Source organism: Rhizomucor pusillus, assembly GCF_041956525.1.
Source record: "Rhizomucor pusillus strain CBS 183.67 unplaced genomic scaffold VTP01scaffold_10, whole genome shotgun sequence".
Taxonomy (NCBI): Eukaryota; Fungi; Mucoromycota; class Mucoromycetes; order Mucorales; family Lichtheimiaceae; genus Rhizomucor; species Rhizomucor pusillus.
Genome location: NW_027192152.1, coordinates 670,899 through 698,138, shown reverse-complemented (window position 1 = coordinate 698,138; position 27,240 = coordinate 670,899). Strand labels below are relative to the sequence as shown.

The following is a 27,240-nucleotide window of genomic DNA, read 5'->3' as shown; positions in this document are numbered from 1 at the left end:
TTTATGTTCTTATGCATCGTGCTTCCCCCAAGCAGTACTGGAAGAAGATTTGGAAAATATCACAAGCAAGGATCCAATACTTACAAGAGCTGGATATGCCTGACTCCAATTTTGAAGAAGAAAAAAAAAGAGATCCGTCTCGATTATTGACAGATCACAAATCATTGGGTCTCCTGATTGGCTGTAACTTTTGCCCTGATTCTGTGGGAAAGCGATTTGATCATTGCCTTTACTCCGTTTCGTTATGAATAACATTGCTGCCACCAGTGCGCGAATCTTATGCCCACGAATCTCCAGAACAGCTCTCGCTGCAGCAAAGAGAAATCTCGCTGGAGTTTCTCCTTTTAGAACCGTCGTTCTTCCTGTCGGAAACGTTGCGCGACATTATGCTACCGAAAGCTCAGGCAAGAAGAAAGTCGTTCAGTACACCGTGGACAAGTTCCCTGGCTACGTGCGCAATGAGAACTTCAAAAAGGTAATATAACGGTTTTGTTAACCACGCCTTCGGCTCTGACAAAAAAACAACGTGTTGTCTGTAGTTGACAGAACAAGACGTTGAGTATTTCAAGTCGATTGTTGGCGAGAGTGGCGTTATTTACGGCAACGAGGATGATCTACACCCATATAACACTGATTGGATGAACAAGTTTCGCGGTCAGTCGCAACTTGTCCTGAAGCCAAAGACTACCCAGCAAGTTTCAGATATCCTTCGCTACTGCAACGATCAAAAGTAAGGGGCCTGCGCCGTAAGCGACGGGAGAATTGAATTAACAGGGGGGATGCCCGGTTAGAATTGCAGTTGTGCCCCAGGGCGGCAATACTGGTCTTGTGGGTGGATCCGTGCCGGTCTTCGACGAAGTTGTCATTAGTTTGCAGGGCATGAACAGAATTCGCGGTTTCGACAGCGTATCAGGTAAAGTTTTTTCCCAACCGTCGGAACCTTGTTGCAACTTAGTTACTAACTCGTTTGATTATTATTTCTCAGGCATTCTCACCGCCGATGCTGGCTGTGTCCTGGAAGTCTTGGATAATTGGCTTTCCGAGAAGGGTTATATGATGCCTTTGGACCTTGGTGCCAAGGGAAGGTAAATAAAATGAGCCGTTTATGCAACCCAGCCAGCAGTCGTTGTTCAAATAACTCAAATTATTTGCTAGCTGCCACATTGGTGGTAACATTGCTACAAACGCAGGCGGTCTTCGTCTACTTCGATATGGCTCGCTTCACGGCACAGTCTTGGGCTTGGAAGTTGTAGGTATAAGTCTCCGTCAGCGAGAGCAAAAAAAAGAAATAGAAAATATATCTTCTCGTTGGCTAAATTCGAAAACTCGAGGTCCTTCCTGACGGTACAATTTTGGACAACATGTCTACTCTCCGCAAAGACAATACAGGTAAGATGTCGTCGAAACTTTGGGATGGAAAGATTATATATTTAAATGGCTGTATATCAGGTTACGACTTGAAGCAATTGTTCATTGGCTCCGAAGGCACTATCGGTATTATTACCGGTGTATCGATCCTCACGCCCCACCGTTCCAAGGCAGTGAACGTGGCGCTTTTGGGTTTGAACTCGTTTGAGGATGTCCAAAAGGCTTTCAAGCAATCACGAATTGAACTCTCTGAGATTTTGTCTGGTAAGGCACGCGCTGCTTCTCAAGAGACACCAAGTGGATAACATAGTGATATTGCGTAGCATTCGAGTTTTGGGATATAAATGCTCTGCAAATGTTCAAGAAGCATGCTAGTCCCAAGGCAGTCATGGAAAATGAATATCCTTTCTATGTACTGATCGAGACTAGCGGTTCCAATAAGGACCACGATGATGAGGTATGTAAGATGAAACATGAGGATTATACAGTTTTAGTGATTAACGAATGCTTGTATGTGATAGAAACTTACAACTTATCTGGAGAACATGATGGAAGAGGGCGTCGCACAGGACGGTGTCGTCGCTCAGGATGAGACACAAATCCGTAACTTGTGGAGTTTGCGTGAAGGTTTCACTGAGGCACTTGGAAAGGAGCCTGCCGTATACAAGTACGACATTTCGATGCCTGTACCAAAGATTTACGAGTGCGTCGAGGATATGCGCCAGCATTTGCGAGAAGGAGGTGTCTTTGGACAAGAAGATTCTCCTGTTACCGACGTGGTTGCATACGGTCACGTTGGTGACGGCAACTTGCATCTCAACATTGCTGCTAGCAGACTCGATAAGAAGACTTCTGCCTTGATCGAACCTTATCTCTTTGAATGGGTCTGTAAGTATCGTTAGCTCTAATGACTTTGAATGATTACACATGCTCAGTCGATCATTTCTCTCTTTCTTCTTTATAGCCAAACATCAGGGATCTATCAGCGCAGAGCATGGTTTGGGTGTAGCAAAGAATGAATTCCTGGGTTATTCCAAGTCACCAGTGATGATTAAACTCATGAAGACTGTTAAAGATATGCTCGATCCCAACGGTATCATGAACCCTTACAAGGTAAGATAGTCGAGCATAATTCAACGTGAAATTTTACATGCTAACAGAGCCTGTCTCCAGTATTTACCTTCGTCATAAACATCGTCATAGAACATTCTCTGCTGGAATCGAAGAAGCATTTCTATTCCATGCATTTCAACAAAAGAAAATACATTTATTTTTTAAAGACTCTCCTTTAACAGTGTGCAGAAAATGATAGTTGTAAAAACTTGACTGTCTATTATGCTGGTGTGGGGGGATGATGCAACTCGCTTGAAAACTTTTTGAAAGGGAGCCGGAGGTCGGGTGGCAACTTTTCAGTTTTTAAAACACCCAATGGCAGAGGAATCAACAAGCGCCCTACCTCAAGTTTTTGACAGCGATCTCAACACGGCACCGACTGTAGGATTTGCACACGCTGGAGACGATGAGGTTGACGAGGTCATTGGAGAGGTACCCGTTTACTTGAGCACCAACCTCGCAAAGTACTTGTATGTGTTTCAGTATCCCATGAAAAATGCGCCTTTCACAAGCAGCAACGGTCCTATGGCAGCACGTATCAAGCCAAACGCCAACATGGTGGAGTTGGATCTGCCGTTAAATACGCGATCGCCGTATTACAGCACAGATCGCGGTGAAGAGTTTGCAATGGGCATGAACGAGAAAGAGATCAAGACTGCATACGATAAGCGAATGGAAGAATATGAAGAAGAAATGAGCTACGGGCGCGTGACAAAGAAAGAGGATGAATTACTGGACAGATTGACGCTAAGTTCAACTGAAGTGCCGCAACAGACAAGGTACGCCATTGGAGTTTTACACGAAGGTAAAAGGAAAACCTGCAGCAGTGGTTAGCAACGCTAGTGGGAGTCGAAATAAGCTAACCCGAAAAAAATTTCAAAGGCGAATTGCACTTGACACCTGTGCACAGCACTATCCAAATGCGGCCTGCATTCAAGTATCTGGATAAGATTGATGAGAAGCACAAAGCGGCGAACAAGCGTATCCAGGAAGCCGAGAAGGAGGAGGAAAAGAAGCCAGAACCAGCGGCCAAGGCCCAGGCACTGCAAATGTCAATGAAAAACCCCGAGCGAGAGAACCCCATGCGGCGGAACGCATACTCGCTTGCAGTGCGTAACGCAGAGGAAGAGCCATGGCAGCCGATTGTGTACCACGACGAGCGGGTAAGTGGTGAAAAAAAATTTAGCGGAGAAAGTGCCATCTCGACGATTAACACGTTTTTTCATTAGACCTCTGAAGCAGATAGTGTCTATTACAAATTGTACGCCAAAGAACGGCAGATGCTCAAATGTGCAACGTCTACCTCTGAATATCTAGAAAGCCTCAGTGGAATAAAGCCACAGCAGCATCGCTAATGTATATTTCCCAAGCTAAACAAACATTTTGAGATCTGCGTGTTACGAGTTTGTGCCACATGAACCAAACGAATCGGGCAGGAGATTTGATACGCATTCAAAGCAAGTGGCCATGAGCATCCTACAACTTTACAGGTGTTAAAAATAGGATGAGTTTATCTCGATTCTTCTTCCCTCTCTTCCACTCTTTTCCTCACTTCCCTTCCTTTAAGATACAACACAGCTAAACAGCACATCTTTACATGTGCTAAAGCCCCTCATTTCCAAAATACTCGTCTCTCCTGCCTTGACTCCCCCCGTTTCCCATTACTCTTCCTTGTTGATCTAAAAATCCTTATTTTTTAATCCTCTTAGGGGCTTTCGCCATTTAGACATCTCTTTCCTCTCCTTCAATCGATTGACGACATATCTCTCGCCACCGCCAACAATCCATTAACATGCCCGGTGGTGTCCGCTACAGTCAAGCTGCCGGTGGAGGTGCACCAGGCACCGATGCTCCCACTGCCTACGCTACAGCAAACATCCACGGTGGCGCTGCCGGTGGCCCCACCTCCCTCGGGCGCCGGCCTACAACGCTTGGACGTGCACCTACTCGAAGAATTGCTCCCGGAGCCAACAGTATCGCTAATGCTACACAGAATATGCAGCGGGGTCGTACTTTAATTCGCACCGAAAGATATCAGGAACCACCTCCTCTTCTGACCGGCAAACAGACCACAAGCCAGAGTGTATTTGACCCATGGGTTCTCTTCTCACGCATCGTCACCTTTTGGGCGTTCTCTCCGATGCTCAAAGCAATGGGAAAGACCGATAAAGGCATGCAGCAAGCCTGGCGCGAGAAGATTGCGCTGTGTTTCATCATTGCGTGTATGGGTGGATTCGTCGCCTTCATTACCATCGGTTTGAATTCTGTCATGTGCCCTCCTGACCAGCAGAACAATGCTCAAAACTATGCGTCGTATAATGACACTATCAACAGCGGTAAGAGACAGGAGAGAACTGGACCGTGGAAGGAGGGGGGAAGGACACCCAAAATATTGATGAATCACATGTCTATTTTGTTGCAGCTTCTCTGTTGGGTATCTCCGGATGGCAATTTAATATCACAAATGCCGAAGTTGTCAATAATGTCAATTTGTATAACATTGCCGAGGTGCCAGGAACAGATATCACTACCTACTTTAAGCACGGCACAAACATTGCAGCCTGCCAAAATATCGGGAACAGCGTCGCAGCCCAATTCACTGCAGTAACGTTCGATCCCTGCAGCAACAGTAATGGTCACAATGGATGTCCCCTCGGAGACATTTCTCAGACTACGTTTGACAAGCTCAAGATCAGTAACACGACCCGCCTAGTCGGTTACGATTGGACTCAGCTGGCTTCCTCCAATTTGACAAACTATTTTGTCATTGATGGAAACGTGCTCAACATGGATCCGTACATTAATGCCCACCCATCCCCTATCGACAATGATATTCTCGACAAGGCTATCCGGGACATCCTGAATAGCTCGTTTGCGGAAGGTGGTCGCGATGGCACCAAGCAATTCTTCAGGTCCAGCGAGTTACGCGCCGCCATCAACTGTCTGGTAGAAAAGTATCGCGCTGGTCACATTGACAAGACTACCCCTGGATGCTTTGCAGCCTCATTAGTCCTTTTTTGCGCCCTGGCTGTCGTGCTGGCTATTGTGTTTGCACGTTTCTTCATGGCTCTCATCTTTGCTTGGTTTTTGTCCTGGAAGATGTCGCGCACTCCTCCTCCAGTCGGTAGAACCGCAATGATCGCTAACCAGACAATGGAGATGACCGATATCAAGCAGAAACCACTGCCTCGTGCTGACTCTGGTGTAACTATCAGCAATGTTGCCAAATTCAACAGCCATGTCGGCAACGATCTGTACACGGTGTTGCTCATCACATGCTACTCTGAAGGCCTTGAGGGTATCCGCGCTACAGTCGAGTCATTATCATCTACTGACTATCCGGACAACCGCAAACTGCTTTTCTTAATTGCTGATGGTATCATTACGGGTAGCGGTGAAACCATGTCAACACCGGATATCTGCTTGTCCTTGATCACTTTTGATAATCCAGATATGAAGAATCCGGAGCCTCAGGCATACATTGCCGTTGCTGATGGTGCAAAACAATATAACCAAGCCAAAGTCTACGCGGGACATTACGTTTGCAAAGGTCACAAGGTTCCGATGATCCTTGTCGTCAAGTGCGGCAACCCTGACGAGCAAGGGAAGCCCAAAGCCGGTAACCGTGGCAAACGCGACTCGCAGTTGATCCTGATGAACTTTTTCAGCCGAGTCACTTACAATGACCGCATGACACCGCTGGATTACGATTTGTTTAGAAAAGTACAATACTTAATGGGTGTCACACCCGACTTTTTTGAGCTGGTACTCATGGTAAGAAGTGAGCGTGAAAAAAATCCCCTAGACACGATGATTGATTCTTTTTTTCCTTTTTGATAGGTGGATGCCGATACCAAAGTTTATGCATCCTCTTTGCGATTGCTGGTTAACTGCATGGTTAACGACAATCTTATCATGGGACTCTGCGGAGAGACAAAGATTGCAAACAAGAGAGCTTCTTGGGTCAGTGCTATCCAGGTGTACGAGTACTTTATCTCGCATCATTTGGCCAAAGGCTTCGAGTCTGTCTTTGGTGGTGTGACCTGTTTGCCTGGTTGTTTCTGTATGTATCGTCTCAAGGCACGCAAGGGCGACGGTGACTGGGTGCCCATCATCACCAAGCCTGAAATCGTCCAGGAATACTCGCAAAACACGGTCGATACTCTGCACCAAAAGAACCTTCTGTTGCTCGGTGAGGATCGTTTCCTGACAACCCTCATGCTTCGCAATTTCCCGTACCGTAAAATGGTCTTCACCCCCCACGCTGTAAGTCAAAGGAGAAGAAGAAAAAGAGATTGCCAGATATTAATAGGGATGGTATAATGTAGATCTGCAAAACAATTGTCCCTGACGAATTTAAGGTCTTGCTATCTCAACGCCGTCGATGGATCAACTCTACTATCCACAACTTGTTCGAACTGGTTCTCGTACGCAACCTGTGTGGTACTTTCTGCTTCTCGATGCAGTTTGTCGTCATGATGGATCTCGTCGGCACTTTGACTTTGCCAGTTGCCATCGTCTTGACAATTGTGCTTATTGTCTCTCTAGCTCAAACGCCAATCACGAGTTTCTCGTCGGCTACACCTTTGGTTCTGCTGATCCTCGTACTGTTTTCACCAGCCTTCCTTATCCTAATCACGACAAAGAAGTGGGTGTATCTTGGCTGGATGATTGTCTACCTCTTCGCACTGCCTGTTTGGAACTTTATCTTGCCCGTCTACTCGTTCTGGCACTTTGACGACTTTTCATGGGGTGAGACACGTAAAGTCAGTGGCGAGACCAAAGGAGATCATCACGGCAAAAAGGATGGCGTGTTCGACCCGTCCAAAGTCCCGCTGCGTCGTTGGGAGGACTATGAACGACGACGCATTCGATCCATTCGCCGCCGAGAGCGCAAGTTGCGTGAGCTGGGTCCTGTCCATACTACTCATACCATCATGGAAGCCGAGGACGACGATGCAGTGTCAAACTACACGGGATCGGACATGTCATCTATCCAGGGTAACCCGATGCATTATTTTGACCCGTCAAAGGAAACACGTGGAAAAGCTGGATCGGGTTACTATCCTTCTTACCGCCCGCAGTCCCAAGCGCCGCCACCGTTGCCCAAGACCACTCCTCCTCTGCGAGAGAATACTTCCCAGGGCATGTACTCTCCTCCCGCGTTGCAGCAGCAGTCTAGACCCTGGCCTCCACAACAGCAGCAACAACAGGCTCCTCCTCCTCCAATGCAACAGGCTCCAACGTACACTTTGCAACCTCAGCAACAAGGACCATATTACCGCTAGATTATATGCACGTAAATAGTCTGTTCTTATCTCTATCTCTCACTTTCCCCGTAATCTTTTTTCTCTGTATCTCTACTTTATTTTCCAACTGCATTTTAAACTTTCATCGACTTGATATTACACTGAACACAAAGTTCAAACAACGAAAAATGACCTTTTGAAGGAAAATTACCATACCTCAAAGTGTATTGGTGTAACTTACGTGTCAGCAACAACTGCAAACTTTACGCTCGGGCTCATCTTTCCGGACGTGAGCCGCGCCTCCCAAACCCGAGTTCAGCTGGAGGAATCTGGACCAGCCATACACCCATGTGACGGATTTCAGACAAAGTCGACATAAAAAAGGCAGACAGTGTGGGGTAGCATCAACAGACGAAGAAAGTATTGAATATTGTTACAAGTCAAGGATTGTAATCAGTAAGCCCGTAACGAAAGTTGCTCCATGGCGGGCACCACTCATATATTCTTCATTGGTTCTTACTTGTCTTTTCCAAGATGACGAAAAAATGAGGGTTGGAGCAGCAGCGGCTGCTGGCTTATCTGAGGGGCTATTTATTTTCGAGGTTTGTTGCCTCTGCGATGATTTCTAGCTCATGGAGCCTTGTTTCGTATTATAATAAATAGAAGCGTAGTCATGATTGGGCGAAGTGCAAAGAGCGCAGCCAGTTGGAAAAATGAAAATGAAAATGAGCTGCAGTGCGGCATATGTGTGGTGATACCTGTAAGGTGTATCGCAATAAGTTTCTCTTTGAATGCCAAACGGCGATGAAAGAACTGGTGACAGATGAGTTTTCAAATGCGTCGTGAGATACAGCAACTGGGCAAGCTATGGTATTGTTTTAAAGGGCTTACTATGGCCATCTTGGCATACTTGGCGACAGCAATGCTAAGCAGGACACAAGGAGCTTTTCTCCCTGACCAAACTGTGCTTGCAGCACTGTACATTGCTCATGAAAGTAGTAGTGTAACTACGCGTCAGCTATAACTGGGTATTCTGTAATCGGCATCTTGCACTACTGGACTCAATCAGGGCAAAGTCCTCTGGCTTAGTTGTACTCAATCGATTGACAGCGCAGTGAAAACTAACGGCAAATATCAACCAATGGATTACTTTTATAACCAAATTGGCAGCTGCTGCTTAGAATCGCACTGCCTTATCATTGCTTATTACGAACTATATGTATTCTATGGACATGCTGAACGGTGGCAAAACTCAGTCTAACGATCGTTCAAAGTCTATAGTATGATGTTGCAACTTGTATATCAAGAGAGCTCCCTTCGATCCCATCGAGTCCTCATTTTCGCGATTAGCGAGGCAACATGACTTGTCTAAAATCGATACAACATCTAGAAAACGCAATTAAGTTCAACTAGATTTCTCGACCAAGACCATGAGCCTGTAGAACCCTCCAGCAACAAGACGTCGCGTATAGAAGCCGCGTAAACTACTACAATAAAGTTCGGTTCTCTCTGCCAATTTCGGCAACGCCGTGAGACCTTCTTGATTTTTTATGATTGCTGTGTGTGACAAACAAAAACCATAATACAAGTATGTTTAAAAAGCAAATAAAGGAGAAAATGTGATGATAATAACAAAATGTAGAATTGAATCAATTGCCGCTTAGGAATGCTATCGGATCACCCAAGATCCTATGTTTACTCGTACTGACGAGATGATACGGCGGCGTTGGCAGACGATGGGATTGATCAATATGCCAGGAATGTCGATGGTTGTGACTTTTTGATGATCGCACGAAACTCTCTACATTCGTTGTTGTCGGTGAAAAGTGCTCTCGCGTTTCCGACTGTTGGAAATAGTTTTTAGCGAGTCGTGGAGACGATGAAGTGATATCCGGGGCCGCATGATGCATCCGCTGATGCCGGCAGTCCCTAGGATACGAACGGGGCTTTCCTACGTCGTCCTTTGTGATGCTCGTCCGATGATGCGATCGCGTACCCCTGTCTACGTGGGGTCTCGATGCAGGTGTGCTAAAGGACCGTGATCCGGTATCAAGGTCTCGGGTATCATGACTTGTGGCTACGTTGGTGCTGCTGCTGCTGCTATGCAGCGGCACAGCTGCTACAGCCTCCATACTTCTCTGCCATTGCAGCTCTTTACGCCGATCTTCTTCTCGCACCCAATGCAGCAATAGCTGGTCACCATACTGTTGGAGTTCTTCCACAGTGACGTTCAGTCTAAATTCATTGAGGTGCAAAAATTCAAGCTCCAGGATATTAAGTTCGGCCACTGGAAGTCCTCCAACCTAATTATCACATGGCTCAGATCTATGCAGCACCTCTTTAATCGTTTGTCAGCCCGAACCTTTGCGTAGCGACTATTTGTGTAAAAAATGTCTGAGAAGAACTTGCTAGCAACCATAATGCCGGCGATGATTAGCCGGTGGATGTTATAAGAGTCGATTCGTAATCCAGAAGAGTTCCGGGACATTCGGTCAAAGTAAACAAGGAGACTGAGAAAGCATTCGTTTGTACAAGGGCAATACTTGAGTATACGGGCAAGGTAGGAGTGAATATCAATACTGGGTATAGAACGTGCGTGGAAGCAAGTGTATGCGGAACTGGCATTTCCGTCATCGTCAGTGGCAAGCAGCTTATCGTTTGTTTTTGTGATGCGCTCAAGAAGACCTGTGATCATCTTTATGGTCTCTGATGGCGGATGATTGGCCAAATCGAAATGTGGGATAGGCATGGTATGTGTCATTATAATGGAAAGAGAGAGAGAGAGACAGAGAGAGAAAGTGGGAAAGGGACTAGTAGTTTAAGATCGACTTGAAAGCCAGTCCATGCGATGAGGCGGCGATCTGCAAATCATCGAGCAATATTCAGCGGCACGGAAGATTTGACAGCAATGCCCCGGATGAAAGCTTTCGGAAGCATGCGGCATCCATTTCATGCTCAAGGCAATACAATTTGCGAATATTTGTTCAATCGCTCCACTGAAACAGATGATAATTGAGAACGGGAAGCACCCTTATTATTGTTGCATCTTGCAAAGTTGTTCTTGTGATGTTAAATGTGATGCAAAATCTAAAAAAGGCTACAAAGTGCAGCATATCAATAACGCACCATGCATCTTTAAGGCTACCAAGAGCAAGACTTTTCAATCTATCGGAAATGACTCTGGCTTCTTCTAATGTGGATCGTGTCAAGAAGGGCGGGACTGATATTTGAGCCTCAAAAGTCCTAACATTAGTACAGGGAAAAGGGCCAAGGCAAAAAGGTATATATAAAGAGATTGAGTACCGTTTGATGCTATAGTCTAGTAGGTAGCGCACAAATTATTTCCATGACTGTAGAGTGTCTTTCGATGAAGTACTTGTCCATAGGAAATAGAATCGGTTTCCTAAGCTGGAGAGCTCAAAATCAAGGCAGAAAAGAGGAACAGTATGTACCGTAAAAGCAGCTAGGATTGCTTGGTATATCCTTGGTCTACAATTTTGTAGATGACCGGCGTCGCATTTTCAGCTGCAGCTTGGACTGAGAACATTTCGTAACTGTAACATGGAATGGAGGACGCTGCGAATCGTCTTGAAATAACAGAGAAGCTCGAGAAAGGTATTGTATATACGCGTTTTGGGACTCTAGAAACCAAACAAATCTAAACAACGAATGATAGTCGGTCTCGATTCTCCTAGAGATTTGCTCACCCGATCGCTGGCCGATCTTCAAAGAGAACTTGCCATTAAAGAATCAGCCGCCAACGAACTCTTAGACGCTGCCGCCTCTGACGTGTATCCGTGGCGCTCACGCCTTTCGTCGCTAAAATCGGCAAGGCGTCCTGAGATATTCTCCACGGGCGACGAAAGTCTGGATCAAGTCCTTGGCGGTGGCGTGCCCATTGGATCTGTCACTGAAGTAGTAGGAGAGAGGTAATGTACCTATAGAACCGTTCTATATATTGTCTCATCGATCTCTTATCCCTACATATTAGCTCTTCTGGAAAGACGCAGTTTTGTTTGCAGCTCTCTCTGGCTGTCCAAAAACCTGCTGTTCTAGGAGGTATAGGTGGCCGTAAGTCGACAACCGATATCTTCTCATGCCCCAGTCAGTCTGTATATTAAATAATTATGCCAGGTTCTGTTTATCTACATAGCGAAGGACGGTTTCCAGCGACGAGGCTCGATCAGCTCGCCTCCAGATTCTCAAAGGAGTACGGACTGGATGCGGACGAAATGAAACGGTCGATATATACGATGCATATTCCCGATCGCGAAGCACAGCATCGTATTTTATGCTACCAGCTACCTGCACTTTTAGAACAGCGGAAATCCATTGGCGTAGTTGTTGTTGACTCGATAAGCGCCCATTATCGCGGTTTGGGCAGCAGGGATAACTATGAAAGGATGGCTGAAATTTCAGAAATGGGCTCACGGTTGAAGAAGATTGCGCATCAATTTAACGTCGCTGTGGTTGCCGTGAATCAAGTTGCCGACACGATATCAAAAGCACTCACGTCGCAGCAGCAACAGCAGCAGCAGATTCATCACAACAGCACTCTGCCTCCGGAACTAGTGGATAATTGGATGGATTTCCATCTTGTTGGACTCAAGCGATCGCCGCTCGCATTGTTTTGGAACTCACTGAGCAAAAAGCCGGTTTTGGGATTTTCTTGGGCGAACTCGGTGACAACCAGGATAAGACTAGCGAGATCACCGATGATGGACAGAATGGCAACGAAGCGGGCGTTGTTTATCGAGACATCGCCGCTAGTCTCCAGACAAGGATGTCTTTTTGAAATCTCGATAGATGGGATCCAAGGTACACTGGGAAGCCAACCAGCTAGAAACAAGAGAAATGGATAATAAACAGTAGAGCGAAAAAACTTGTTTGTCTATGAATACCAGGCAGAGATAAAAAAAAGTTTATTTTATTCTTAAATCTGGAGATCTTCTACGTTGTGTTCAACAAAGATCTCTGAACCCTTGGAGGGGATTCCGTTGCAAACGACAAAGATGAATCCAGATCCAGGGGGATAAATGTTCGCATTTGGAGGAGCTTCAATGTTGATGCTCTGGAGATCCTCAGAGACTGTGTGGCGCAAAATGACGTATCGTTGCGACATGTGCATAGAGTGCGTGCTGAAACCAGGGCGGAGGATCGCCACCTTGATGTCGGGACTGTCACCGCTCTGAGCCAAGTCGCCAAAGTTGACTAGGATATCAAACGACTCGCCGTATGTGACGACACGCGGGACGTGGGAGATCAACGGGCGAGTTTCGCTTTGGAATAAGTAGGGAGGCGAAAAGTACTCGACGCGGAACTCTGTGGGGTATTCAGCAAGGACATCTGGCGGCGATACATTGTTGGAGCCAGCGATCCACACACGACCGTCAGGCAAAGTCAATGCAACAGAGTGATACATGCGTGCAATGTCGGTGTCCGCCAAGCCGGTGATCCATCGGTCGCCTTTCTTCTTGTTAGGGTCGTAAATGATAGGATCAAAAGTGGGGTCAAAATTGCGGCCGTTGTAGCCAGCCCAGCCGCGCTGACAGCCGTTCACCCAGAGAACAGTACCATCTGGTAGAATGACACCATCAGGCATAAGTCTCGGGTACACAAAGGTATCCATCTCCCACTGCGGGTCTTCGTCGCCAAGGTTGATGCGGCCGCAGGTAGCATCTGCCTTGGCTGTGTTCTTCATCTGCTCGGAGCCACCGCAGATCATAATCTCGACATTGTAGTTTTTGGCGGGATCAAGAGGAAGCATGACAGCTCCAGCTGTCAACGGATAGGATCGCGGCACGCCGGGAATGTCGGGGAGGCGTTTGACGATTTTGTGGTTTTTGTAATCGAAAATGACGGATTGTTTGTTGGCAAAGATGAAGAGGTTGCCGTCAGGCAAAGTGAATACAAATGGATACCTAGTTGGAGCATTATGGAGCATTAGGCGTGCTTTATCCTTACGCAAATATTTTCTTCAACTTCAACTCACAGGTTAAATGGCATGGTATCGTTCAGGAATTGGAAATGGACAGCGCCTTCAGGTTTGGGAGGCCAGAATTCATACGAGGGGACGTTGATCTCGTCTCTGTTCACGGCAGCGCCTCGAGTAGAGCCGCCGATAATGAAAAGATCGCCATCTGGCAACTGTTCGACCGTCGGATACCATCGATTCATCTCCATGATGCCGGTGGAATATTCATGCCATTCGCAACTGTCATCGTCGCAAGGATTGAAGTGTCGGATGGATTGCCAGCCTGGGTTCGCCTTCCAAGTGCGGCCTACACGCTCGCCGCCGCCAGTGCTGATAAATGTACCGTTGGCAAGGAAACCGCCGCCAGAACAGAACGTGTTGGTTTCCAGGGGCAGAGGGCGGTATTCATTCGTATCCAGGTTATAGAGTACCGAGAATGCGCTTTGTCCGGAATCGAACTTTGCCTCGTTCCACTCGGCTGTTTTTACATGGCGAGTTAGCATCGCGATCTCGAGGTTGACAGTTATGCATTGCACGGAATAATACCTTTGTCAATAATCAAAACGCTCTTTTCGCTACATTGCGACAACAGCACCTGTCAGTAAAATATAAAACAAGAAACAGCTAGCTTTAAAGTTTGGTGTACCTTACTAGGACTGCATGCATAGCAGCTACGCCTGTTGTTCCGATCTGCTCCATTTTGCCTGTCTTTGCATACGGCGACATAATCTTCTGGGACTGAGACGGGTAGAATGGGTTGGTCTGTGCCTGGGCAAACGATGCTCCAAGCAGCAGAGCCGAAGCGAGCCAGAGAAGTGGCTTCATGGCGAACAAGTTAAGAAAGGGAATAAGGAGGAGGAGAGGAATGAACGGTTTGGGCTGGAAGTGGAGGGAACAAGCCGGTCTATATATGAAATGTGCTGCTTTTGTTTGATGGCGTGATTTTCTGAGACAAAGTGCCTAAAAATAGAGCTCTCGGGTATACTTTTGTTCGCGCGCCAGTGTATCCAAGGGTTGTTCGCGCTGTCCTTCTAAGATAAAAGAGTTACGAACGTGTGTATGTGCAGATCTGCAGTAGACATTTTCCGGAAATGATCTCTTTACGGTTCTTTAATACAAACACATAGCAGGGAATAAGTGGAGATGTTACACAGATTCAAAGCGCAGCAACAGCAGCGGTCTCCCAGAATTCTCGAATGACCAAAAGGAGGAGACGTAATACCGTTTTTCCATCTCCCCTCCAGCCAGACTGCCTTGCATTAATTAATCCTACTACTAGTTAGTCCTACTACCGGTTGGTTCTCTGGGTTTGGACCAACACGGAAGAGTTAGACACGAACTGTATAGGCGAGGAATACATCATATGTCCGAAATTTAGTAGTTAGGGAAAGAGCAAAAATGCTGCGCTGTTGCTATTGTTGTTGTTGGATATTGAACGCCAAAAGAAGCAGCCATTCCACAAAAGTAAAATAAAAAGAAATGGAAGGAAGGAAAGGACCTAGCAATGCAACCTCACCAAGCAGTCTAAAAGCACAAAAATTACACGAGAGAAAGAAGAGAGAAAAGATTATACAGAATAGAGGTCCATGTTTTCTTTTTTAGTTGCGAAGATCAATCTCATGCATCTGTTCGTTTGGATTCTCGTTGACTCTCGCCAAAGACGGCGGCTGGGACGCGGCCGAGCGCGTCGAGGAATTGGATGGGTGTCGTCCCAAGTTGGTATAAGGATCTTCCACAGCACCTTGACCTGATCCAACAGCTGTGCCCGCGCTCTCGCGTTGGCGAGATCGATAGCTACGGAGCGAGGCGGAGCGAGGCAGCTTGGCTACAACAGACGCAACAGCGCCCATGAAACTTTGTGTACGCCAGCGGGTATGGATATCGCCTTCATCCGAGTACTGCGAAGAGTCTTGTCCCTGCTGCTGCTTGCGACGGTTCGCAACCAAGAGTCCTGCTAGACCAAGTGCAGCGACGCAGCCAATACCAACACCTAGACCGATACCAAGAGCCTTGTTGCTGATACTGCCTGATACAGCTTGGGTTTCGTAGTTGCTGCTCCCGTTGCCGCTATCCTGAGTGGGACCTTGAGATGCGGCTCCCGCAGCAGTGGGGGATGTGTTGTCTGTCTCAGAGGATTCTGCTGTGGGTTCGTCCGAGTTGTCGGTTTCACCAGAGCTATTGTCGTTGTCGTCGCTGTTATTGTTGTTGTTGTTGTCATTGGCCGGTTGCGAGTTATCTGAAGAAGAGCCTCCAGAGGAACCATTGCTGTTATCCGAAGACGAACCTTCGGATGAGCCGTTACTGCTGTCACCTGAAGACGACCCATCTCCGGACGAGCCACCATCGCTGCTGCCGCCGCCGCTGTTTGGCTGCGAGGGCGACTCTGTAGGTACACTGTTAGGGTCCTGTACATTGGTAGGCGAGGATCCGCCAGCTTCTGTAAAGGCGCTGATATCGCCGTCGTCAGATTCTGTGGTCGTCTTCGACGAGGCATGGTGGGTCTCTTTAGACTTTCCGCCGTGAGCAGTTGTTGTCGTTGCTGCTGCGTGCGTCTTTGAAGATGCGGTCTCTTTGGCGTTTTTGGCATGCTTCGAGGTGGTATGGTGGTGATTATGCGACGACGATGATTTTTCGGCCGCGTGACCACCTTGAACGCCGTGACGTTTGTCTTCGTCAGAGCCTTTGCTATTGCTGCCGCTGCCGTGACCATGCGCTGCTGTAGGCGTCGACTTGTGGGCTGTCGAGCTCCTGTGGTGGGCAGAGGCAGTCGACGTCGCAGGAATAAAGACGGTTGTTGGCGAGCACTTTATCTGTTTCTGAGTAACTAGAGGCTCATCACTGAGTGTCTTGTGATGGTGGACAGGATGGAATGTCACAGTGCGGGTCTCGCAGGTGAATGTCGTGTATGTTTTTCCAGGTACGGACGAGCTGGTTGTCGGAGTCGGTTTGGTGCTAGTAGTCGCTTTTTTGCTGCTATGCTTTGAATGTTTGTCGTCGTCGTTTTCGTCGTCGCCGTCGGAGCGGTTGTCGCGTCGTGCAAAGAATCCAAAGATACCTTTGGGTTCGTCTACAACAAATGGATTTTTTTAGTTTCTTTTTTAGGGTTGGGTCACTTTAATTATTTATTTTTGGTTCCTCGTACCTGCAGCAACAGCGACAGCTTGGTTGCTTGAATCATTTTCAACGGCTAACACAACAGTGTTAATAGACTAGCAGAGTTATACGTGACGACGAATTACCTAAAGCGATCCGAGCGAGGAATACAAACAGCAACAGAAAGAGGGATCGAGTCGATAGTTGCATCAATAAAGCGCATCAAAAGGAACGGGAAGGATGGGCAAGGAAAGAGCGGGGCGTAGAAAGGAAAGGAATTCGTGTGCGAACGAGTGTGGTGCGATGAGACTACAACCGAACAAGAGAGATATAAGAACAGTCGTATCTACTCGTTTACAGCGGATGGACAAGGAAGAAGAAAGTGTGAAAGGGGAGGTCGGGAGGTTGAAAGGATATACAAGACCATGAAAGGGCGACTTAGTGACACACAATTTTGAGCCGCCAATGAGATCACCTGCGACCAGGTGCTACAAAAATTGCCGCGAACAAAAAAAGAAGCGTTCCATCCCTGCTTGCCTATGAAACACGCGAAGAGCACTGTAGCACTTATTACACAGTGTTACCTATGCTGAAGCCAGCGGAAGACGATAGCTCAAGGTCTAATCTTTTCAGCCATAGTACTTTTCTTTTTCAAGGAGGTGCACATCGACTTGTCGGAAAGAACAGCCCCTAAGTGGCTCTTTATGATTTTCTGATTTACAAGGAACAGTAGTAGCCTACGAATATCTTAAGGAGTGTCTCTTTATATACACACACACAAAGGGTCCTGACTTTACGAAACGCTACCGCAATCCCCAACAAGCATTCACCAAAGAAAGAACTAAATTCGTGTCGAGCTATGAACGAATATGATATAATTTAGCGTTGAATTCCCCAGAACTGAAAAGGAATTTAGCACGCTTTCACCAGATGGCATGCGCTCGCTCGATTATTAGGAGCCACAGGAGATGAATACAACAAGTCAAGTATACACCTCATTATCACCCGTCGTAGTTTGACACTGAAAACTCCACCCACCCCTCCATCGATGCTGCCAAGACAAATGAACGGAAAATTTAGACAGCCAATCTGCGCGGTTCATTGTCTGTGTGTGTAAATTACTTAATTCCGGAATATTGAGAAATCTTCTTGGTGTCCTGTACATCAAGATATCGCTTGATAATAACGGCAACTCCTATTGCCCGACAGTTAGTAGAACACCTGCTGTGTAGTATATATGACTCGTAGCATGTTGTTGATCTCAAGCGCATTCACTTTCTCGTGCTCTCTGTAGAAATATTGTTGTCTCAAAAAGCCTGTATAGACCAAAAGTTTTTGACATAACATCCTACAGGTAGGGACACTCACTAGACAACAGTGGAACTAACGGCAGGAAGTAACGGTGCTGGATACTACGCGCACAGACATGGCGCTTGTCTCATCCTAGTTGGCATTATAACTTTTCCTTGGCTCGATGGAGCGGGTTGCAAAGGCCCTCGTGTGCGACTGGCATCTGCTACTGAACCCAACGGAGGGAAATGCCATCCCTGTTTTGGGGATTTTGTTCCTTTTGGGAAACTGCGATGTGTTTTGACTTGCAATGTCACTCATATACTCTGGCTTCCGTTTCCAGATCTTCTCCTCCTCCTCTTCATGCAGGTTTTACATTTTGTATGCAATTGTATACACCGCCAGACTGCATCGTGCAAATAAGCAAGGTTTCTCAATCATTATGTCAATTCTGCACCGATAAATCGCCAGATGACGATAAAAGCAGCGGAAACTTTTTATTGTTTAGTGATGGCCGTTATCATCATCTGAGCCGACAAAGTCCATCTTGTACACGGATCCACACTCGGGGCAGCGATCGAATTCGTGAGATCTGTCAAGGGTCAACCAAATCGTATCGTGGCTCTCGGCAGGGTAACCTAGCGGATGGCGTTTAGTGTGAACCAATCTCAATTGTCTCCTCCACAACGCGAGGCGAATTAGATGTGCCACTTGCCTGTGCAACCAACGAAGCGAATGTTATCGTATGATTTTACGACAATCGGGTTTTCCTTGGTACCCAAGTGGGTCATGTTGAGAGGCTCCATATCGAATAATTCTTTGCCTTTCAATTTTGCGAGCAATTCTTGACGCTCGAGACCAGTTGCTTGCTGCAAGTCGGTGGGCACCTCGCCGGGAGCAGCGCCAGGGCCAATGTTGGTTTCGACGGTATCTTTGGAAACGGCACCAGCTAGTAAACAATTCAACAACTGTTAAACGCCATTGCCTGCCTCCAACTTTGCATTCCATAGGCAGTATTTACAGAGACGGGCACCAAATACTGAGAATGAGCGCACAGAGGTGCGGGCAGCAATGGATCTAGCACTGAAGGCGGCAGCGCAGCGAAGTGCAAACATGTTTATGTTCGTGTCTTGACGGCGGACTGGAAGATATGAGCAACGCTTGATCGCCCAAAAGTGGTTTCACTTTTTTCTGTTCCGCAAATCACGCTGTTGAAATCTCTCCCTCTATCTCTCTAAATATTCTCGATATCTTTACTCCATATCTATAGCAATGCTACCATCAGCAGCAAACGAATCCATGTCTTGCTCGCGAGCCACGACGAGGATTAGATACACACTTGCTCAAGTGATAAACCAATGGAAACAACAGGAAAACGATGGTATTGGAGCTATTGTCGTTCTTCTTTTTTTGTTGTCATTGAATGGAAGCATCTATGTGGAAATCCTCGTCTCATACAAGTAAGAAAAAAAGGTAAAGGAAGGAAAAAAAGAAATTATTGGGCTTGAGTGGGGTAAAATATAAACTTGGTATCTCTCTCCCTTCAGGTCCTTAGAAAAGTCCACAGCAGGAACTGGAAGGCGCCGGTGGTTCTTCGACTTGTATCGGCGTCTGTCTCTTTTTGTTCTGTGGCATGCTGTATTGCTTCTTGTCAACCAAGACCCTGGTCAGATGAAGGAATATCTCCTCGATAGTACCTGATAATATATATACGCCAAATTACCGAGATTCAGTGTTATACGTTCTTCTTCTTCTTGTTCTCTTACTACTAGACACAAACCATCATCTTCCTTGGCAGATACTTCGTACAACGGCGTCTCAGGGCCAAGCACACGCGCGACATATTCCCGTGCCTTATCTTCCTGAACTTCTCGACGTGCCGCCAGATCGGTTTTATTGGCAACTACCACAATCACCAGTTCATCGGTCATATTTCTCTTGAGTTCTACAGGTATGATCGACAAATCAATGTCAAAAAGGGAACACTGACGTATGTTACATTTTACGTACCCTCAATCCAGGAATGCAACTCCACAAAGCTTTCCTGAGAAGTGATATCGTACACTAAGAGGGCTGCTTGTGCTCCTCGATAGTACATTGGTGCCATTGCGCGGAATCGTTCTAGTAGTTTATACACATCTCGGAATTAGCTTGGATGCCATCGCTGCCTTGGATATCAGCGCACTCTTTTTCTTTTATCCTCCTCTCCTTATTCCTCCTCCTCCTCTGTGTATGTGTGTGTTCGGGGTGGGGATGGGGCAATTTCTGTCTCCAATGTCTAACCTTGGCCGGCTGTGTCCCATATCTGCAATCGCACTTTGCAGTTATCTACCGTCCTACAAGCATACACATTCATACCGAGAGTAAGAATACCGTTCTCAAGCAAAAGGCACCGCTCCCCTTTCTTCCTCAATATATCATACAGCTTTTTTGTCATAAACGAAGCACCGATAGTCGAAGTCGAGTTGGGCGAGAATGTCTTTGAGATGTACCGTACTACCAACGAAGTCTTGCCAACGCCTAAAGCGACATTTGGAGACCTGTGTGAGAGCGCTTGGCAATGCTGACTGATTGGGACTTGCCTTGGCTTCCCAGGATAACCACTTTGGCCTCGAGCGTTGATGCCCACGATCCGTACATTTCGGGGTCAAAAAGGTAAGAAGAAAAAAAAAAAAGAAAAAGACGGTATAACGCTGTAAAAGTAAAGAGAAGGTATATGTAAGGGTAGTAAATGCTAAGGGTAGCCGAGTGGGTTATGCAGGTGAGTGAGAATGTTCACGCTCGTATGTATATATATATATATATATACGTGAGTGTGTGCGTGTGCCTGTTTATAGTATTTTTTTAACTGTTTGTTTCTTTTTGGTCAAAAAGACGGGTAAGGCTGGCGTGAAAAGGGGGAAGTGGTGGGGAGAGGGGCGGGAGGGGGAAAGCGGGTTTTGCGCTGTCACCCGCCGCATGATTTTACTGGTCTCGAGCGCGCGGGCTGACAAGGTTTTATCCTTATCTCATTCATTTGTTGATTTCTATTTCGTATCATGGCTTACTTTGTCTTTACAGCGAGCGTTGTAAGGATTACATTGATCATAATTGAAAATCAGCCAACAGTCGTATCGATAACAGAGTACAGATGTGTTTGCCGCACGCGCGCTTGCTCGCTAAACAAAAATATCTCGCCCTCCCTGCAGGTTTGGATGCATGAAAACAAGATTTACAACGAAGTTCTCATCTTTGCTCCTGCTGGGAGATTGCTAAAGCGTATGACAGAAGAGGATGTATTATATATATGGATAGAAAAGGATAATACTAAAGAACAATGTAACTTCTGTGGAGATCCGAGTACGAGATTAAGCCATCTCTGAGCTCATTTCGCTTTTTCGCCGCATCAAACGGTCGCGAGGAGTACTAATCCGCCACGAATGTTCTCCGTGTCTCAGGCCAGCACGCAATTCGCGAAGAACTTGCTGAAATCCATCCTGCTGCTGCGGTGATGAACACAAAGGAGTCGTTGGCGTAGTAGTGGACATCATAGATGCTCGGTCACTAGCGCTGCTAAGACTGCTTGAGGAGGTCGATCGTGACAAACTGGGCAGAGAGGATATCGACATTTGTGGTTTTCGTTTCTATTCATTTGATGTATGTGCATGAATTGGATTCATCAGTCAGCAGCTTAACTTTACTGTTGGACTTTATTTGAATACCCTGGCCGATATTGCTTCCTGCTGCTGCTTTTGACGTCGCAGCGCACGCTCGCGACTTTCTTCAATTTCAACTTGTGCCCTCTGAATAACAGACAGGTTATTAGCGTCGCTTTACAACATTCCGTTGCAAACCTGTACTTGCCGCAAAAGACGATGAAAACGATTGGATGATAGAAAAGAACTCCTCAGACTTGATTGTGGCAGGGTCTTCACCGTAGTACACGATCAAATCTCGAAGCTTTTCCTCAATGTCCTTAGTCATCTTCTTCAAATTGTCAATGACGGGTTCCGCCTCTGCCAGGAATTCCTACAGTGTAAGATCTGAGCATCATTCTTGCTTGGGTAAAGTATAGCATACAATATCCACACGTACCTCCATGGCTTCTGCAAAGCGATCAATTTGAGACATGGACATACGCCGTCGTCTGTGCATGTTCAACTCGTCTCTAACCTGGGTGATGCTCGCGCTCAGCGAATTTACAGTGGCAAACAATGTTTGTGGAGACACTGTGATTAAGATATAATTTCAGTTTCATGCTATATCTTAGCTCTATCCGTGCATCATGCACAGCAACTTACATTTGGCTGCGGCCTCTAAGTGAGTCAAATCATCCCGGAAATCTACCACATCATTTCCAGATTTTGCCAAAAAGTGCACCAGATAGTGCAACAATGTTGGCATATTGTTGACTCCTTCTCCCTCTGCACGAGTATCTCTCATCTAAGACATTATTCGCAGAGTAAATATCTGGCAGCGTATGCTTTTTCGAATTGTCGTCATGGTATTTCGCTTCCTACCTTGAGCAAGGCATCTAATCTAAAACCATATGCGTTGCCTCGTATTGTTTGATCGTTCAGGTAATTACCGATTGCCAGGACAGTCTGCAGTTTTAATGTTAGCAATCCAAATCTTGACAATACAAACATGAATAAGTTTATAACTGACCTTTAGAACTTTCTTGAAACGTACGCTTTCGCGTAGCTCGATTATCGCATCTTGCAAAATATCAAGTTGCTGGAATAAAAAAATATTAGACCGATTGAGAGATTTGTAATGGAACGTTTACCGGTAGCAATTCACATAGCTCCTGTTTGAAACGTCGTCGGAATATCATGCAGCTAACACGATCAGCTAACCGGGGAATATACATTATCTAATCGTCCGCAGAAGATATCAGAAAGGGAGCTGTATGCAAATGGCAAGCTTATATTTACCGCTCTAAAGTAACGTTCTGCGTTGCCGAGTAATTCGACATCGCCGTCGTACTCTTTGACTATTTCAATTTCTTCCTTGGTAGGGATGTACTGTCGGATTGCAATCAAGTTATCCACTGTCAAGCGGTTGTCATCGATATTCCAAATGGCGTCACGGATCTCTGGATACGTTAGCTTTATGCGAGCCAACATGATAGCTAGAAAAGTGAGAGGCGAAATGGATCAGTTAGCATACAATAATCTACGACTGATACTTAGGGATCCTCTTCCTTTCAGACATACCAATGTTATTGGCTCGGTTGAAATCCAGGAGGGTTACGGCACAAGGCTTTCTTGCTTTGCGTGCTGGAGTAAGCGTGACACCAGGTGCGTTCCCAGCAGGCTTCAGTTGGTTATTGACGGGTGATTTCTTAAAAAGACGCTCCAACTCGTCAGTGTCCAGTTGCACTTTGGATTTGGAAAGACTTTGCTGCTCCTCAGTCGACCAAGTATCATCGTCGTCTTCATCGGTTTCTTCGAAGCCACTGCTTAGCGGTGAATCCAATGTAGTAAGATCTGTACTGAGTTCCTTCCAAACTGTATGTTGAATACGCTCTGGTGGCAACTTGGACCAAAAGAATTGCTGCAAGAAAATCCCTGATCAGAATATAAAATTCACCGTAAAAAACAAGAACGAACAATGCTTACTTTCATTGTAATTGCCGGTGTCGGTTGCTGCCATTCGGATATAGACTTATGGTGGCCATGAAACGTAGCATAGGAGAAAGCACCATCTGTGGGCGAAGTAGGCGACTGCGCAGGTGAAGCGACATTGTTTTCATGCAAGGATTTTAATGTGGAAAAGCATAAATTAAGAGCTAGAGGATGCAGATATTTTGACATCCGCGCGCTCTTCCTCCTTGCATGATCCGGATTAGAAGTTCGCCGCACAGGGACGCACGATGCGACCGAAGAAGGGATCGGCGGTGGTGGCGGTGGCGGAGGGGGAGGCGGTGGTGGTGCATCCTGGCTTCCTAACTGTGGGTTGCCCTCTACTTTATGATTCATCGAGCCGGCAGATGCAGGGTTTTTTAGCGATTCAATTTCCTTGTCTCGCTCTTGAACCTCGGCTTGTGCTTTGGATACTTTGAGCATAAGCTCGTTCTTTTCACGACGAATCTTGGCCATGTTCTCCTCGTTTTGACGCAATGTATCCTTGAGCTCCTCTACCATATTGCGGAGACCCTCCATATCTTCGCTCGGTGCCTGAGCAATGTTTTCGGCATGTATGGTTCCATCGCTGTGAGCGTCAGGGAGTATTTTACCGACGATAGGTTGAATCTTTTGTAAAAACCTGTGCAAAGAATCGTGGAAATCGCCTATAAAACGAGAAGGATTGTCGACGTTCACGCATAAACGTCATGATCGATTGCATATGTGGTTGCTGGTCTCTTGCAGCTTACCTGTCTTTGCAGCTGGCTTTAAGCTGTTTGCAAAGAGGCTGGTAACTGTCCAGAAGTCAACCAGGTACCTGTTTGGAGCGATAATTTAAATCTTTTGTACAATGAACAGCTGCTATTGGTAGAGACAACATACCTCCTGTTCGCTTGATTCATTCTATCGCCTACAGCCAAGAAATTGCTGATACTATCAACGACCAAGTAATAAACTTCAGGATCGGATGCAAAGCAATCAAATGCTGATGCAACAATGTCGTGCGGCTGGCTAAACGTATGCAGTTCAGTTTAGTTATTGAATAACTCGATGCTTCTGCTGCACCTAATACTTACATCTGCATTACAGTCTGCCGTTTTACTTTTTCAACTTCTCTGATCAACTCCATATCTGTCTTCTTGGCCTCCATATACATGTGCACTGCTTTTTGGACATTCTCGGGCACATTTTTGCATTCTTTCACATTCTGTCAAATTTTACCACGTCAGCGTTTTCGTCACCGAAATTATTCCATCAAAAATTGCAAACCATCAGATGCTGATCCAGGCCGCGTCGTTCCAATTCAGTTTGCATCGACCGACGCGTGTCAATAGTTTCGGGTGTATTCGCAATCGAATTAAATAAGTTGATAGCTGCAACTTGGCATTCCCAGAATACGGAAACATCGTCCGCTTGTAGGTCGTTGATTGCGACAGTGTTGGTCAGCAGATCTTGCAAGCGTTGCAGCGTGCGCTCAAATCGATACTGCTCGTCGCGTACTTCAGAGAATACAGAAAGCACAACTTGGTATCCCTGGATCGATAGCAGACATAAACTAGAAAATATTTGAAATATGTGGATGCATATTCTGAGCGAGAGTGCCAAGTTTTCGGATAGCGCGGATGCATCGTTTGCCACTGCCATCAACGATGCCGCGGAGCCGGATCGGGTCATTGTAGCATTCGTCATTGTTGCCGTAGATACTGTGTGCGAAGGAGATACTCCAACAGGGCCTGGAGCCGCTACAATTGCTTCGCCCTGACATGATAGACTAACCAGCAAGACAAGAACGAGGTGATGAAGGATGGACGGCTTCATCAACACTTGCTGGGAGCCAGGCTAGAAAGCAGAAAGGGAGGCAAAAGAGAGAGAGAGATAGGAGTCAGGAGAAAGAGAGAGGAAAGAAAAGAAGGGAAAAAAAGAACTTGTCAGCTTGATATCTTCATAATTTTGCGCATAATTCACTGCTCCCGCGAGAGGAGGGGAAACGAGGCTGATGTACATCCATATATGATGTACTATGTAAGGGCAAAAGGACAATGATTTCTCCTCTATCCTTTCCCCCTTACATCCCCTTTTTCAAAACCATCTCGCACGAAAAGAATAAATAGAGCAAATATAACTCACCTTTGTGGCCAGAAGCGCTTGCAAACACTTGGTGGCTTCCAAGAGACATGCCTCGTCAATTTCTGTTAATCGGTATTGTCCATTACGCTGCTTCCTATGTAAAGCAGATCCAAAATGGTTAGTAAGTATGAAAGAACAGACTTGGCAATCTCTACAAGCTTACTTTTTTCTCCTGGACACGAGTCTTTCAAAGACACTTTCAAGAGCCAGCAAGCCGTCATGCCTGCGAGACAGGAACTCTTCGACCCACGGGATATTGTTGGTATTGAACATATCTGTTAAGGAAGCTAAATGTCGGGTAACTGCATCGATAGGTGTGTTTCTGCAATGGAAAAAAATGCAATCAATTTTTCACCACTGTCGTCTTGGCAAGGGAATAATTCCACTTACTTGTTTCGCAAGCGTTCCACGTAATAATAAGGTCGATCGCGCATAATTGCACTTGACTCTTCTGTCTGCGCAGCAAGTGCAGCCAGGTGCGAGCCTTCTTTGCGGGTAAGGCTCTGTTGCACGCGATTTGTGCGGTGGGGCTGCGTGCTCGTGGAAGTCTCGAGCAGAAGCCAGGAAGACGACGAAGTCTCTTTGCCGTCCTGCTGCTTTGCTAGTGCGTCGAATTCCATGATCATCGATCCAACCTTGGAAGCCCGGGCGTTTCTGTTGCTCAAATCTCTGTTGAACTTGTAGGTTGCAGCTCGTCGGTTTGGCGGTTGCTTTGTCGTTGTTGCTGCTGCTGCTGTGTTGAGGGCACGCCCGTGGCTAGATCGCTTGGTTGCAAGCTGTTTATTAGATAGTGAATTAGGCAATAAAGATGTAATGGAAGATGATTTTCTGAGATGCTGCTTTTGTTGCAGCAGGTATAACTTGTGATCGGCTGGTAGATCGCGTAGCTTATCTCTCTGTTCGTCTCTCATTTCGAGCTCGTCCAGCAGAGACTCAAAGGTTTTGTCCAGCTCCTGAGATGTACAATCGGCTTTGATGGTCTCCGGTATGGTGGGAATAGGTACGGGGTTCGTCGTGATATTAAGATGATTATTGCCACTGTGATTATTGTTGCTATTGTTGTTTCCACCCAACCATGTTGGCAGAAAGCTTTTTCCAAACCGAGAAGACGAAGGGCTTTTGCGGAGAGCCGGTCCTACGTTTTGTTGCTGCTGTTGATGATGCTGTTTAGCCTGCTCGAGTGTCGAAGACTTAGCATGCCGAAGTCTCTGCGAGTTTATGCGTGTGCGAGCAGTTTGTTCACTGGATGACATCTGGAGTGTGGTATTCATAGGGCGAGGCGAAGGGTTCATAGCAGGTGCGCTATCGTTGTTGGTCCATTTAGCTGCACCCATTGGAAGGATATTAAGTGAATGGAACGGGTATTATAAAGATATTATTATTTTAAGAGAATGGAAAGGGGCAAAGAGAAGAAGGA

General features: G+C 46.4%; 10 protein-coding genes across 10 annotated transcripts; 4 read left to right on the top strand and 6 right to left on the bottom strand.

Moving 5' to 3' along the window:
- Positions 1-244: 244 nt before the first annotated feature.
- VTP01DRAFT_1278 (uncharacterized protein) lies at positions 245-2,559 on the top strand (the record flags this gene model as incomplete). Its single annotated transcript, XM_069379610.1, has 11 exons — positions 245-475; positions 540-730; positions 792-913; positions 986-1,085; positions 1,156-1,249; positions 1,332-1,389; positions 1,450-1,632; positions 1,692-1,825; positions 1,890-2,256; positions 2,333-2,481; positions 2,542-2,559. 11 exons carry the CDS (start codon positions 245-247, stop codon positions 2,557-2,559), a joined length of 1,647 nt encoding a protein of 548 aa, XP_069238686.1.
- Positions 2,560-2,796: 237 nt separating this feature from the next.
- VTP01DRAFT_1277 (uncharacterized protein) lies at positions 2,797-3,836 on the top strand (the record flags this gene model as incomplete). Its single annotated transcript, XM_069379609.1, has 3 exons — positions 2,797-3,286; positions 3,364-3,644; positions 3,711-3,836. 3 exons carry the CDS (start codon positions 2,797-2,799, stop codon positions 3,834-3,836), a joined length of 897 nt encoding a protein of 298 aa, XP_069238685.1.
- A 437-nt stretch (positions 3,837-4,273) lies between these two features.
- On the top strand, positions 4,274-7,769 carry VTP01DRAFT_1276 (uncharacterized protein; the record flags this gene model as incomplete). Its single annotated transcript, XM_069379608.1, has 4 exons — positions 4,274-4,817; positions 4,904-6,255; positions 6,322-6,747; positions 6,810-7,769. The coding sequence occupies 4 exons, from the start codon at positions 4,274-4,276 to the stop codon at positions 7,767-7,769; spliced, it is 3,282 nt and encodes a 1,093-aa protein (XP_069238684.1).
- A 1,610-nt stretch (positions 7,770-9,379) lies between these two features.
- Positions 9,380-10,491, bottom strand: VTP01DRAFT_1275 (uncharacterized protein; the record flags this gene model as incomplete). The annotated part of the gene is made up of 2 exons (XM_069379607.1): positions 9,380-10,033; positions 10,093-10,491. The coding sequence occupies 2 exons, from the start codon at positions 10,489-10,491 to the stop codon at positions 9,380-9,382; spliced, it is 1,053 nt and encodes a 350-aa protein (XP_069238683.1).
- An 805-nt stretch (positions 10,492-11,296) lies between these two features.
- On the top strand, positions 11,297-12,592 carry VTP01DRAFT_1274 (uncharacterized protein; the record flags this gene model as incomplete). Its single annotated transcript, XM_069379606.1, has 4 exons — positions 11,297-11,345; positions 11,407-11,659; positions 11,722-11,801; positions 11,865-12,592. 4 exons carry the CDS (start codon positions 11,297-11,299, stop codon positions 12,590-12,592), a joined length of 1,110 nt encoding a protein of 369 aa, XP_069238682.1.
- A 71-nt stretch (positions 12,593-12,663) lies between these two features.
- On the bottom strand, positions 12,664-14,529 carry VTP01DRAFT_1273 (uncharacterized protein; the record flags this gene model as incomplete). The annotated part of the gene is made up of 4 exons (XM_069379605.1): positions 12,664-13,651; positions 13,723-14,182; positions 14,251-14,279; positions 14,351-14,529. 4 exons carry the CDS (start codon positions 14,527-14,529, stop codon positions 12,664-12,666), a joined length of 1,656 nt encoding a protein of 551 aa, XP_069238681.1.
- Positions 14,530-15,302: 773 nt separating this feature from the next.
- On the bottom strand, positions 15,303-17,007 carry VTP01DRAFT_1272 (uncharacterized protein; the record flags this gene model as incomplete). The annotated part of the gene is made up of 3 exons (XM_069379604.1): positions 15,303-16,771; positions 16,847-16,891; positions 16,944-17,007. The coding sequence occupies 3 exons, from the start codon at positions 17,005-17,007 to the stop codon at positions 15,303-15,305; spliced, it is 1,578 nt and encodes a 525-aa protein (XP_069238680.1).
- A 1,584-nt stretch (positions 17,008-18,591) lies between these two features.
- VTP01DRAFT_1271 (uncharacterized protein) lies at positions 18,592-19,202 on the bottom strand (the record flags this gene model as incomplete). Its single annotated transcript, XM_069379603.1, has 3 exons — positions 18,592-18,725; positions 18,803-19,036; positions 19,109-19,202. The coding sequence occupies 3 exons, from the start codon at positions 19,200-19,202 to the stop codon at positions 18,592-18,594; spliced, it is 462 nt and encodes a 153-aa protein (XP_069238679.1).
- Positions 19,203-19,638: 436 nt separating this feature from the next.
- Positions 19,639-20,727, bottom strand: VTP01DRAFT_1270 (uncharacterized protein; the record flags this gene model as incomplete). Its single annotated transcript, XM_069379602.1, has 6 exons — positions 19,639-19,784; positions 19,868-20,032; positions 20,098-20,208; positions 20,371-20,423; positions 20,511-20,607; positions 20,670-20,727. 6 exons carry the CDS (start codon positions 20,725-20,727, stop codon positions 19,639-19,641), a joined length of 630 nt encoding a protein of 209 aa, XP_069238678.1.
- Positions 20,728-21,434: 707 nt separating this feature from the next.
- VTP01DRAFT_1269 (uncharacterized protein) lies at positions 21,435-27,157 on the bottom strand (the record flags this gene model as incomplete). Its single annotated transcript, XM_069379600.1, has 18 exons — positions 21,435-21,710; positions 21,789-21,869; positions 21,904-22,095; positions 22,162-22,295; positions 22,368-22,509; positions 22,587-22,670; positions 22,735-22,803; positions 22,856-22,942; positions 23,004-23,200; positions 23,286-23,625; positions 23,691-24,361; positions 24,446-24,513; positions 24,579-24,703; positions 24,784-24,903; positions 24,966-25,535; positions 25,824-25,917; positions 25,987-26,145; positions 26,214-27,157. 18 exons carry the CDS (start codon positions 27,155-27,157, stop codon positions 21,435-21,437), a joined length of 4,353 nt encoding a protein of 1,450 aa, XP_069238677.1.
- Positions 27,158-27,240: the final 83 nt, after the last annotated feature.